Raw genomic sequence first — 12,447 nt, forward strand, 5'->3', positions numbered from 1 at the left:
GCCTAACGCAAAACATGAGAGTTTCGAACTAGTAGTGATTCGTGATTTGGTACGTCGAAACGGGAGATCCACAACAAAGTCTGATAACGACTGAGTGTGCGGATGTGTCCTCCATAAACATAGCTTAGGGCCAGCGAGTGTACTGATCAATAGCAGAAGGTAGCACCAGTACAGGAAGGAAGAGGTTCAACAGTACTAAATTCTATCGTATATAGTACGCTGTCGCCTTTGCGTACTTAAGGGATAGCGTCCTGGTTCTGCGCATTGGGCGAAGCTCTCTATGTTTTGCGGGTGCGCAAATCCACCAACGCTATCCCTTACGTACGCAAAGGCATCAGCGTACGATGCGCAAAAATTATTAATCATACTGAGGGCCAGACATAGCGGTCTGCAATGAGCTACTGTGTAGCCCGGATGCCAAGATGCCAAAGTGATCCAAGTCTGCCAAGATGCGCCAGGTGATGCAGGGCAGAAAAAACGTCGTCACGTCGATACACCAACGGGAAAGGTCTGGGGCTGTTGGCGGGCATGTCACAACAGATCTTGAGATCAGAGGCCGGAACTGGGAAATCTTCGAACCGGAGTCGCAGAGGGCTGACACTCACGGAACAGCTCGTCGAAACAGACAGGCGAAGAGCAGACAGAGCTACGAAGCGACTTAAGGCATCAGCAGAACCATTTTCACTACCGTGGACTTGCTTAATGTCCGTGCAGAATTCTGCTAGGTAGGACAGCTGCCGAATCTACCGTGGTGAATAGCGACTGCCGGCAGACTGAAAGGCATAAGTGAGCGGCCCAGATAAATCAAAATGGTGAAGTTCCGGCCTTCAAGGAAATGCCGAAAGGGCAAGACCATCTACGAACCACTCTGGAACACATCACGAAGGTACGGTGCTCAGTTCCTCCAATGGCTCCCTAGGCGATGATGCTCCACGCTCATTCAACGACCTGGCATTTACGGCGTCGCTCTCGAGTCTCGCCTCGCTCAACTCCCAACACGCCACCGTCACCTCCACTGCGTCACGCGTCCTCACGCTTCGCGGTGCTCTTTCTCGGCCATCAACCAGCTCCTTTCCGAGTCACATGCTCCTGCACCGGTCGCGGTACGTCACTGTCGACCACACCACACACATCTCCTGCGCTAGCGGTCCAGGAACCGAGTCCGCTCTACATTCCCACCTGGCCTTCCCCAGCCGACCTCATCTTCGCGCCATTGGCAGTCAAGGGCACAGGGACCACTGTACACCGGGGACCCGCAGGAATGTCACACTGTCTCCACCTTCTTCCCGATTGTCCTCCCCGGCCCTTCTCTGGCGACAACCCTCATTCAGTGTTTACGCTCTCGTACCGTTACCCACTCGTTATCCACTCGCCCTCAACTTCACGCATTCACACATGAGCGGCCTTTCCGCCAATTTCCCACTGGGACGGGGGTGCCAGCCTTCGCGTTGCATTCTGGGGTACTCTTGTCTACCACGTGACCGTTCGTGTGACCCCAAGGGCATGGTGGCGCCCATTGATAAGGAAAAGCGCTGGAGCAACCGAAGGTCACAGCAACCGGCCAACAACTCTTAATCCGAAGCGTACAAACTGTGGCGGGCAACATATCGTGCATGCAGAGTCGCCAAGGAGGCTGTGGCCGCTCACCGGCGGCGAGTTCTGAGTGGGAAGCTACACTTCGCTCCTCTGACAGCTATAACCGTCCACATCCTGGTTCTCCAGAGGTTTCTGCAGCCCATTTCTCGAATCCTCCGGGAACCAGTGAGCAGCCTGCACGCGAGAGCAAGGGATCTTCGAAGTCTTTCGCCTCCGCCATCAAGAAACCACTGAAAGACAACAGCTCCTTTACCTGAGTTGCCATCTAAAGAAGTTGGCCGGTGCATGACCGGCTTCAAGCAGCAAACTCGCCGTGAGCCGAAGGGACAGGGCAACAACGTCGTTGGTTCTGTACTCGTTATGCTATTTGCTGCGCTACGCATCATCGTCCAGCAACTTCCTGCGTAGTAATGCTGCGCAACCTCCCTATACTAAGTAATACTGGCCCCCTTGCAACCAGCAATGAATAATGCAGCGCCACTTGCACCAGCAGTTCAGTATCAAACAACGGCTATTTTTCAGCGGAAATCGCGGAGCCTCAAGTCGAAGACGTCGGACTTCCTCCAATTTATGTGGATGCATAAATTTCCCGTGCTTTGTTAATCAGAACATGGTATCACCAAGGATTTTCGACTATCTAACTACCTACGTTCGTTTCTGAACCCCCGTCCGGCACATTTTTGCAACGCCACCTGCGTGTGACTGCATGGAATTGGTGAATATGTCCCCTGCACTGTTGACTTGACCTCTCTTGACCTCGCAAGAGCCTCTCTCTATCTCCCGTCGGCGGTCAACTATAACATGAACGAACTGGACACACTTATACGTGAGCTCCCTGCACCTTTTGTGCTCTGTGCGGACTTCACCGCCCACAATGTTATTTGGGGCAGCATATGCTGTGACGCAAGAGGTGAAAGACTTGGGGATCTGTTTGCCGACCGGGGTTTTTGTGTCCTAAACGATGGCTCTCCGACGTTTATTCACACCACGTACCTTTCATCGTTGCATCGGCATTCGTAGCCTGCCAGTCTCTATGGCGCGTGGATGCTGACACCCTTGGTACTTTGTATAGTGACTACGTACCGGTTTTGATTAGCATACGACATGTCCGCCAGTCACCTGCCTTTCTTGGGTTAAAGCCAGTCACCTGCCTGCCTGGGCACTTGCCTGTCTTCTGAACGGTTCCTTTGTGTCCCAACACATTAAACGGACAAACTGGCAACACTATCAAGACTCTATCGAGACTGCTTCTTCAAGTGGTTGGCTCTTCAAATGACCGGGACCGACGTCGCCCAGTGGCTAATGCAACGCTGGCGGCTACAATGGTATTCCGGCTTCATTTTCATTTCTCTGCAGTGGACGCCGAATAGGCACCACCAGCTTACACTGGAGCATCTCGCCTCAACACACCGACTAACTCGCCATATATACACTGATGGCTCAGTGACACATGATAGTTCGAGCGCGGCTTTCTACATCCCGGATGAAGACCTGGGGCATCCTTTCAAACTCTCCTATACACTGTCCTCGACAGAAGCTGAGCTGTTCAGTATCCTGTCAGCACTGGAGGATATTGTCGGATCAGGCTACGAAGTCATTCTTACCGACAGCAAGACATCATTAGATATATTATCGTCGTCTCGCCCCAGCATAATAAGTGATTCGCACACCATGACACTTCAGAAATTCCATCAGCTCTTAGCTGATGGTCACAACATCACGTTTCAATAGGTTCGTGGCCACATAGGCATGTATGGAAACACCAGAGCAGACGCAGTAGCGGGTCTGATGATACCTCGGCCCTGGCGCGTCTGCCGCTTACCGCCCCCACACGCAGTCTGCATATTCGCCGTCGGTGTGCCACGTGTGTCCGGCAGTTCTGGACCGAAACTACGACTTACAGCATATTCCTACAGTCCATAGACCCATTGATGGGCATGATGAAATGAGCGCTGCCAGACGAAACACAAAAGACATTAGATAGAGACACACTGATGCGCTAACTTCCAACACTTTATTTTGAAATTAATGGAGTTTGCCATCGCTTGCCACCGCAGTCGTAAATAAGAATCCCTTCTCCACCGCCTACGACTGAAATGGGTCGGTTGACTTCCCGAAACTGCACTGTCTGTGGCGTGGAAGCTGACATCCCACACCAACTCCTGTATTGTCAACAGCACCTGCACCATAGGAACACCCTCCGTTGCCGTCTGCTCCAGATTGGCTGTAACGACTTTTCTTTGGCCGCTCTCCTTGGCCCCGTCCTGCACCCCCACCAGTGGGCTGTCACTGCCGCTCTCCTCAGTTTTCTTAGAGCCTCAGGACTCATGAACTGCGTGTGAAGTGTCTATTGTCTTTCTTTCCTTTTCCTTTGTTTCCTTCCTTTACTTTTTCTTCTTTTCCATTTTTCTTTTTCCTTTTTTTGGAATAGCAAGCCGCCTCTTTGCCTGGCTAACCTTTCCATTCCTTTTTTCTTCACAAACATGCTTATAACTCAAACAAACACAGGCGACCGAAACAACCCAGTGATCAAGTACTTACGAATGAAACGTTATTTCCGTGACAGAGCTGCTTTCCGTTGAAGGAGAGCGGCAGCCGGGACAGGAACACATTACCATAATGTTGGCTCCGCGATGCTGCTCATATTTTAACTGTCAATCAATTTGAAAAAGCACAAAAGCACGGAGAGCAACAAAGTGATGCAAAATCGAAGCTTAAGAAATGGCCACATGGTGCACAGGAGGAGATGGCGGTTTTAACGAGAGCGACAACCAAAGGGTACCCAAGCAACTCGACGGGAAAAGCCCGCACCTGAGACCTCCTCCATGTCTCTCACACACGTTATGGTGAACCCACATGCTGTCCTTATTCTCCTACTCGTGCTATCGATGCGTACCTGACTCGCAAGCATCGCTCCGAGTCTGAAGGGGGTGGGGGGGGAGGGTGATGCGACGGCGCGCCACTACTACCGCACCCCATGGCACAAGTCAGTCATGGCGCATTCCATTGGCAGAGTTGGGTTGAAGTTTCGCCCCGGGAAGGGGCAGCATCTGTTCCAATGGCAGAATCGGGGCATGCATTGAGTGTTACTTTGGAGGAGCTGGGGCAAAAAATTTTCTCAAAGGGGCAATAGTTTTTGACCCAGCGATTTCCTTGGAGCAAAGCCAGCGGAACACGACAGAGAAGAGGCATGCGCACGATAAGTGAGGCCTTTTGTTCGGCGATATGTTCGAGCTTTTCTTCCTTTTCTTTTTACTCGTGTGTCGCGTAGGTTGTCGCGCGTCTCTTGAACAGTGGAAACATGGCGCGTCTCGCTGTTTGTAATTACTCATATTATGCGATTCCGTAGCATCTTGCAGGACCTCACATGGCCAAAGAAAACCCGAGAAAGCACGTGAGTCACACGCTGTGCGCAGAGCGCGCATCGCACCTTGAATGCTAGCATTCCATTGACAAATCAAAGCCGTGCGATCTTGCCGGGAGCATACACTGAAACCCCACCCTGCGTGGGGCAAAAATTGCTCTCCCAATGGAATTCGCCATTAGTTATACTGGCAACGTCCTGGAGTGAAGCGACAGTTTGAGAAGCTCCCTAACACATCCGGCCCTCCGGTGTATTCCATCAACGCCGATGAGGACTCATGTAGAGGGACATCATCTCCTCTACATACATTTTGTAACTTATCTGATATCCTAAATACGGAGACGTATGGCTGTGGAACAGCAGCTGTTTTGCAAAAACGCAGACAACGACATCTGTATCACGATCACCTGGCGACGTGATCATCTCGAAATCCGAATGTTCCTTGACGTATTCACGAGGCAGCTTTTGCTTGCGCCCGATCTTAAGTGCGGTCCGCGCAATTGCGTTTCAATGCGCCTGTCCGTCAGCGCCTCTGTGTGACGGGTGCATGGGTTTCCAATTCACGTCAGCACCTTTGGGACGCTGCTTTACGTGAAACGGCTCCAGTAAGAACCGACCTAAAAGAGAAGTAATAATAATAATAATAATAATTGGGGCTTTACGTCGCCAGGTAACCGCAAAAAAATAAGTAAAGGAAGATACGAACGCAGGCGGCACGGTTGCCGGAGGTATGGGGACAAAGACCGATATTCCTTGGGTTGCTCCGTCCAAAAATTGAACTCAGCGAGCGAACCGATGCGTCCTTCCCTTCCGTAACGGGCTTGCGCCGGTTCGCGGATGGACGCATTGAAATGCAATAGTACGGCTTAAGTTACTGCATTGCATCAGCTGGCTGGCCTTTCGAGAAGACAATTTATATGTCATCTGTGCTCCCGTAACCACTTGGAGGTGTAGGGAAAGCATGATTCATAGAAAAAGGAATCGAAAACCTTAGGTGCTGAGGTGTTCTACAAGCAGACCTGCCGAACTTGCCTCAAAATGTGCTCAAGTCTAGTGGAGTCACGAAATAGAGTGCTCCGTTCAGTAACTCGAATTTCGTGGTGCAACTATAGGCAAGGATGGAGTCCACCAGCATTACACAGATGCTCTGTGCATTGTTAAGTGAAAGACTGCAACACAGAGCATTTGGGCCAAGTGAGCCACACTTTCTTATCGGAGCAACCAGCGATGGTAATCACGAATCCTATCCACCAGTCATCAGGGAATGGCTTTTCTTGGTGAACTCTCGGTCACTGGTACCCGACCCCCAAATCGGAGTTTTTTTCGGATAAATCCGAATTACTGTAAGTTTTCCCGGCGTATGTTTTTCGAATTTTCTTCCGATAAATCCGAAAGACTGGAACCCTATTTATGTAATTTTAAATGGCCAGCGCTTTCCTTGCCACGACGTCGCTGTCAGTAGCCTCCAGTTTCTCTTCTGTCATGCAGTCAAGCGTGTCGCTTGAGTGCATGACAGAAGAGAAACATACCTTAAAACAGTCTTCAATCAGCTCAGTCGCTCAGTTTCGCGACGTCCGCCAATATGTTGGAACGCCGGCTCAGTGGTTTATCCAGAATCCCAACCATGGAGGGGTGTTGGAAAAAACTGTGGGGGGGGGGGGGGCGCATTATTATAGTTACGTCATTACAGCTTAACATATATCATTACCAATATTTGTCTAAAGCTGAAATCGCAATGGCACCCCCATGTAGGGCACCCTGTCTTATTTCTTTCTTTCCAGAATAGCAAGCCGACGTACCGTTTGGCTGACCTTTCCCCCGATTTTTTTTCCTTTTCGTCGAATAAATATATCCCCCTCTGTAGGGGGTACATAGGTGAAATAGTTAGGGGTGTCACTGAACATTTGGGGGGTGTTAGGGGACGTAGGGGGGGGGGGGTCTGGATAAACCACTGCTCAGGTTGACGTTACTCTAAAACATAAACCGCGAACGTTGCATTCGTTCTTGTTTATCCCAAGAACTACAACATTCTCCTTGATGAAATTTTGCATTTGGTATCTACATGTAACTCACAGTCGAATGCAACTTTAATCTGTTGGCATAGCCAACCAATAAGTTGGCTTGTATTGTTCCTGCAGGAACTGCTCTTCACAGGATTTACATTTGTGCACGTATTGTGCTGTTTACTGAAAGATGGCTTACTATCATGCCGTGCACCCTTGAAACGGAACTTTACAACATAACACTTCATCTTTTCGGAATAACGGAATCATGATTCCGAAAAACATTGTCCCCCTCTACTGATTTGTTGAAAATTGGAGGCTTTTGTGACACTTAACCTGCCCGTTTTCACGAACGCTGAGGATATTTCTCACTGCCGTCCGGAGTAGCATTGCCAGTGCTCTACACACGAACAGCGTAGAGGTCAGTAGTGCTGCCCGGAGCTACTGGGACGCCACGGACGTTGAGGAATTTCCTCAATGTTCGAGCATGTGGGCCTAGCTAGGTGTCACACAATGGCGTACGACGTGTTCAAATCAACAGTGATAACGGTATCGTTCAGTGCAGTGATTGACCTTGAGCATTTTATGCATTGAAGTTCTGTTCTAACAACGGCAGCGGCATCATCCCTGTTGCAAGACCGGCCTCACACCAGCGTTTTTCACGAAGCCAAACCGGACCCATTGAAACCTACGGGGCTTGATCGGCCTTAGGTGCTATTTTTGAAGCAAACGGATGACAAAAACGTTTGCGTGAAATGGGCCTGAAGGTATGGTGGGGAACTACGAACAATCCTCCTGTCACAAATTTATTAGTCCAGGAACTAAACGTTCTTTATTTTTTTTTCCTGGGGATTGCGAACGGCATTGAAATGCATGACGGGAGCCGTGTCCGGTGTGGTCAGGCTCTGCTTCGAGAGAAAATCAAATGTCTTCCAGAAACCTCTGCTGCAAAGTAATGGCAGAAGGGCAGTGTGACCTCGCCCGTCTTGCACAAGGTTCTCTCCAAGATGGAGAAGTGGTTGCGTTCTGCTCGAGTCCTTAGGGATTGTGCAAAACCTCCACGATGGTCTGCGGAGCAGCGATTAGTCGTTGCCGTTTCCGCTGAAATACTGGGTGTGGCGATCTGACTCACGGCGCTTTTCCACTAAAAGGCTACGCAAGCCACTACCCTCATGTGACCTACCTACTCACTAGCGTAGCCAGAGGGGGGTTTGGGAGGTTCACTCCCCCCCCCGAAACAGTACCTTTGGTAGTGCTTTTGGGAAAGGGAAACGAGGGTGAACTCCTCCTTCCCTCATGTAAAGTTATCATAGAACCTATCCCGAAATATTTTTCTGGCTACGCTGCTGCTGCCCCGTAATTCCGTCTCTTTCCGAAGTCGCCTGTCATCTTTTTACTCACTCTAAAACCGTTTATGGAAGTCGCTTGTGTAAACGCAAGTACGCTAGAATTCCCTTGGGGCTGTGATTCACGGTCAGGAAAATGGTTCTTTGTCCTCATTCAAGGAAGCCAGAACGTGTGGAAGGCACTGGACCGGATGATGTCTTCAAGCTTGAGGCTGGCTCGTGTCAGCATCCTCCTAGGCGCGTCCTTTGTCATCCGTCGGGAGTAAGCACACGAATTTTATGCTAAGGTTAGGAAGTATTTGCGGTACCGGACAGTATATCTTAGGGTCAGGACATTATCCTGATGCATCCTAGGCTGTCCATCGTGACTCGACTGATAACAGACTACTTAGAACACAGACTTTTTTTGTTGGGTGAGCAGGAGTTCTTGCGACAGTGGTCCTGCCGCCATGCTGCTCTTCACAACGTTCGGACATGTACGCCTAACGGGCCTCATCTACCGGGTGTCTCAGTTAAATCCCCGGGCTAAATAATCCGGGCGTGATGTCGCGTTAGCCACCCGCTTCTGGGCAGCTCTTAGCCGCGAGCGTGAGCCGTCCTCGCACAAAGACGTCGTGCTGAGCTTGCTCGTCTTGAGCCATATGGAAGACGAGCAGTTTCTCGGCAGCCAGTGGATGCCAGTCTCCCAACGAGCAGCCTGGGTCATCTCGCACTTCGTAATAGTGACAGCGTTTTGTGAGACGAAGAGATGGAATGTACTCGTACACGTCCACCTGGGAGCACACACGGAGCAGCAACAGGAGACCTGTGTTAGAAGGGAAAAAAAAAAGTCAGACAACGTCCTATTCAGCCTGAATCGTTCTTGTGTCAGTCAGTGTACATGAAAGTCAGTTTGCGCTGCATGCCTTGGTCTCGTTCCTGTGTGAAATTGTTGCCCACGATATGTTTTGCGTACGGCATCATACCGCCGATAACACAGCCTCAAACGCGCCCAATTTCTTGTCCACTTCTGTCGTAGCGTCAAACCCTAATCTGCAGCACGCCCCTGAAACGCATCTAAATAATAATTCAACTCCAATGCGTGATGCCGGCCGACTACCAAAAGATCGTAACGTTATCAACCTTTCTTCCCGTGAACTTACGAACTCTGATCGTTCCCTACTTGGTAAAGGATTATCGTTCTGCCCTAATGATGCAAGAGTGGATGAATACCAGTTACACTTAGATCTTGATAACTTTACCCGGAGGCTACGGCTTGCCGAATATTTTCATTAAAATACAAGAGTCGAACAGTAATCCGTTTCGAGTTCACTCCAGGACCTAACCGGGATTGATTTGTACATTAAAGCAGTTCAGAAGGATATCTTCCGTGCGTATCAGGACAGCGCCAAACGCAAACTCAGGTATAACCTCACTAAGCAGGAGCAAGAAAGCTGATCGGCACTAGAGAACGACAAGGATATCGTAATTAAGAGGGCAGATAAAGGAGGCGCGATAGTTGTAATGGATAAACAATCATACGTTACAGAAGGCCTCCGCCAACTTCAGTGAGCGGAATTTTACAGACCTCTGGAAACTGACCCCAGCCCCGAAATTAGTGCCAATGTAACCGAAGTCCTAACAAGGTTAAAAAACGCTAAAAAGATTGACGAGAGCCTGTACCAGTATTTACTCCCAAAGGACCCTAGGCCTGGTAGATTTTACATGCTCCCCAAGATACATAACCCGGGTCACCCCGGAAGGCCGATTGTTTCCTGTAATGGTACAGCCACTGAGAATCCATCATTCGTGGATCATCTCCTCAAGCCCATCCCGTCTAAATTCGACTCATACGTTAAGGATACCAACCATTTCCTTCAAGATATACGTACAATAAACGTTCCCCCTAACTGTCTGTTAGCAACCCTAGATGTCACTTCCCTGTATACTAACATCCCCCACTCAGACGGAATAGCAGCAGCAGGGTGTGCATTTAAGAACCAACCCGATCAGGGTTATGATACGTCCGTCCTCACGGAACTCCTGAATCTGATTCTAACATGCAATAACTTCGAATTCGACAACAAACACTCGGTCAATGGTACAGCAGTGGGAAGAAAAATGTCCCCGAACTATGCAAATATCTTCATGGCATCCTTGGAAGAACCGTTCCTCAGAAATTGTGCACTGAAGCCACTCCTATATAAGCGATTCCTAGATATATTCATTATTTGGCCCCACTCCGAATGCGACCTTCAGTTGTTTGTTAGCGACTTTAACCAAGTGCATCCCCAGTATTAAATTTACATTCAGTTACTCCTCCTCAGTTGTTAATTTTCTGGATGTGGAAGTTAAAATACATAATGGCATTGTAGAGGACGGTGGTCTTCCTCTACATGAGCCCCGACCGGCGATGATGGTATGCCACAGAGAGGCGATGACTGTGGCCTATCTCCATGGCCGCGCCGGTGGAACTGAGGCAGGTGCTTCAGGCGCGTGGCCATCTTCGTCATTGTCCACGGCCCGCTACAGTGCTCCCCTCCCCAGACGCGGAGCGGCGAGAAAGAAGAATGGTGAACTGCGTCTACACCGGAGGGAGAGAGCGAGAGCGACGAATTCGTGGGACAGCAGAATACCCGTTGCGTGAAGCTCTCGATGAGCGAGGCAGATGAAGGGCGAATCGTTGGGCGTCAGGATCGTAGCCTGGGGTGCCGGAACCGGCACGGGCGCGTGAGCTGATAGGGTCCCAGGAAGTGATGCTGCGTACCCGTGAAAACTGCCGAGACGCCGGCTAATGCGGGCCGTGGCGTCGGCGGCCGCGACTGCCGAAACCGGCAGGCGAGCACTTTGCTCTGTTGTCGCGGCCGGCTGCGAATGAGCGTCGTGAGGCGGAAGGGAAGTGGCGGGTAGTGAGTGTGCCGGGGACCGTGCACAGCGCAGGGCGGTCCCCGGGATCCGTCAAGCGATGGTCGGTTAGAGGATCGTATGACCAGTGACCGGTCGGAGCGTTGCATGGTCGTCCAAATCGGTAACGTACCGTGGAAGGGGACGGTACGTGAGCGTCGGCGCGTCAGTTGACAGGAGAAGGGCAGTTGTGATGCTGTCGTCGTGAGCCGGACGGTGAAATGCTGCACGGCTGCAGAGGTGGGCGGGCCGTGCTGGACGGTGAGGCCGCAGGTGGAAAGGCGCCGGGTACGTTACCGGCGAGTTTGCTGGCGGTGGGTCCATGTATAGAGCGCTGTGGTAGTGCTCGTCCAAGGCGTCGTCAGGAATTTGGGATAGTAACGAGCCGAATTGCTCCGAACATGGTGTCCGTTGTTCGGGTCACCAATTGTAGAGGACGGTGGTCTTCCTCTACATGAGCCCCGACCGGCGATGATGGTATGCCACGGAGAGGCGATGACGGTGGCCTATCTCCATGGCCACGCCGGTGGAACTGAGGCAGGTGCTTCAGGCGCGCGGCCATCTTCGTCATTGTCCATGGCCCGCTACAGAATCATAACCACGAGTCTGTATCGAAAGCCTGACGACTCCCAACAGTATCTATCGTTCCAGAGTTGCCACCCCAGACACACTAAGCTAGCTATCCCTTATAGTCAAGCGCTGAGTTACCGGAGAATATGTTCTAACGATGATGAACTAGACAATCATCTTGAGCCTTGAAGAGACATTCGCAGATAGAAAATATCCTAATCAGGTCGTAAAAGATGCCATAGCCAGAGCTAGATCAACCGATCGAGAGAACCTATTCCAAACACAGCCCCGAGCCGATAAGAATTCTTCAGTAAACCTCACTATTAGCTTCAACGGTTATGCCCCGGACGTAAACCGCATACTTAAACGGCACTATGCAATCCTCACCCAATCTGATCGTATGAATCAGGTGTTTCCGGAACAACCCCGTGTTACTTATCGTCGAGCAAGGTACATCCAAGACAGACTTGTGAACGCCAAGTTAAACAAGCTGTCGGAGCACAACGGTTGTCAACCATGCAACGGACGCAGATGCCAGATCTGTAAATTAATGCAAACTGCTACCAGAGTAGAAAGCACAAATTCTAACTATCGCACAAAAATTAATGGTCTATTTAACTGTAAGTCTTCTAACGTCCTTTATCTCCTCTAATGTAATGAGTGCAAGGCCCAATATATCGGTCAA

General features: G+C 50.5%; 1 protein-coding gene across 1 annotated transcript in view; it reads right to left on the minus strand.

Moving 5' to 3' along the window:
• Window positions 1-8,257: 8,257 nt before the first annotated feature.
• The window catches only part of LOC135366393 (beta-galactoside alpha-2,6-sialyltransferase 2-like), a 92,930-nt gene continuing 88,740 nt past the window's right edge, over window positions 8,258-12,447 (minus strand). Inside the window, exon 5 of the mRNA XM_064599077.1 lies at window positions 8,258-9,114. Coding sequence (XP_064455147.1) covers window positions 8,861-9,114 — 254 coding nt within the window. The 3' untranslated portion in view covers window positions 8,258-8,860. The remainder of the gene's footprint in view (window positions 9,115-12,447) is intronic.

Source organism: Ornithodoros turicata, chromosome 8 (assembly GCF_037126465.1).
Source record: "Ornithodoros turicata isolate Travis chromosome 8, ASM3712646v1, whole genome shotgun sequence".
In the NCBI taxonomy this organism is placed as follows: domain Eukaryota; kingdom Metazoa; phylum Arthropoda; class Arachnida; order Ixodida; family Argasidae; genus Ornithodoros; species Ornithodoros turicata.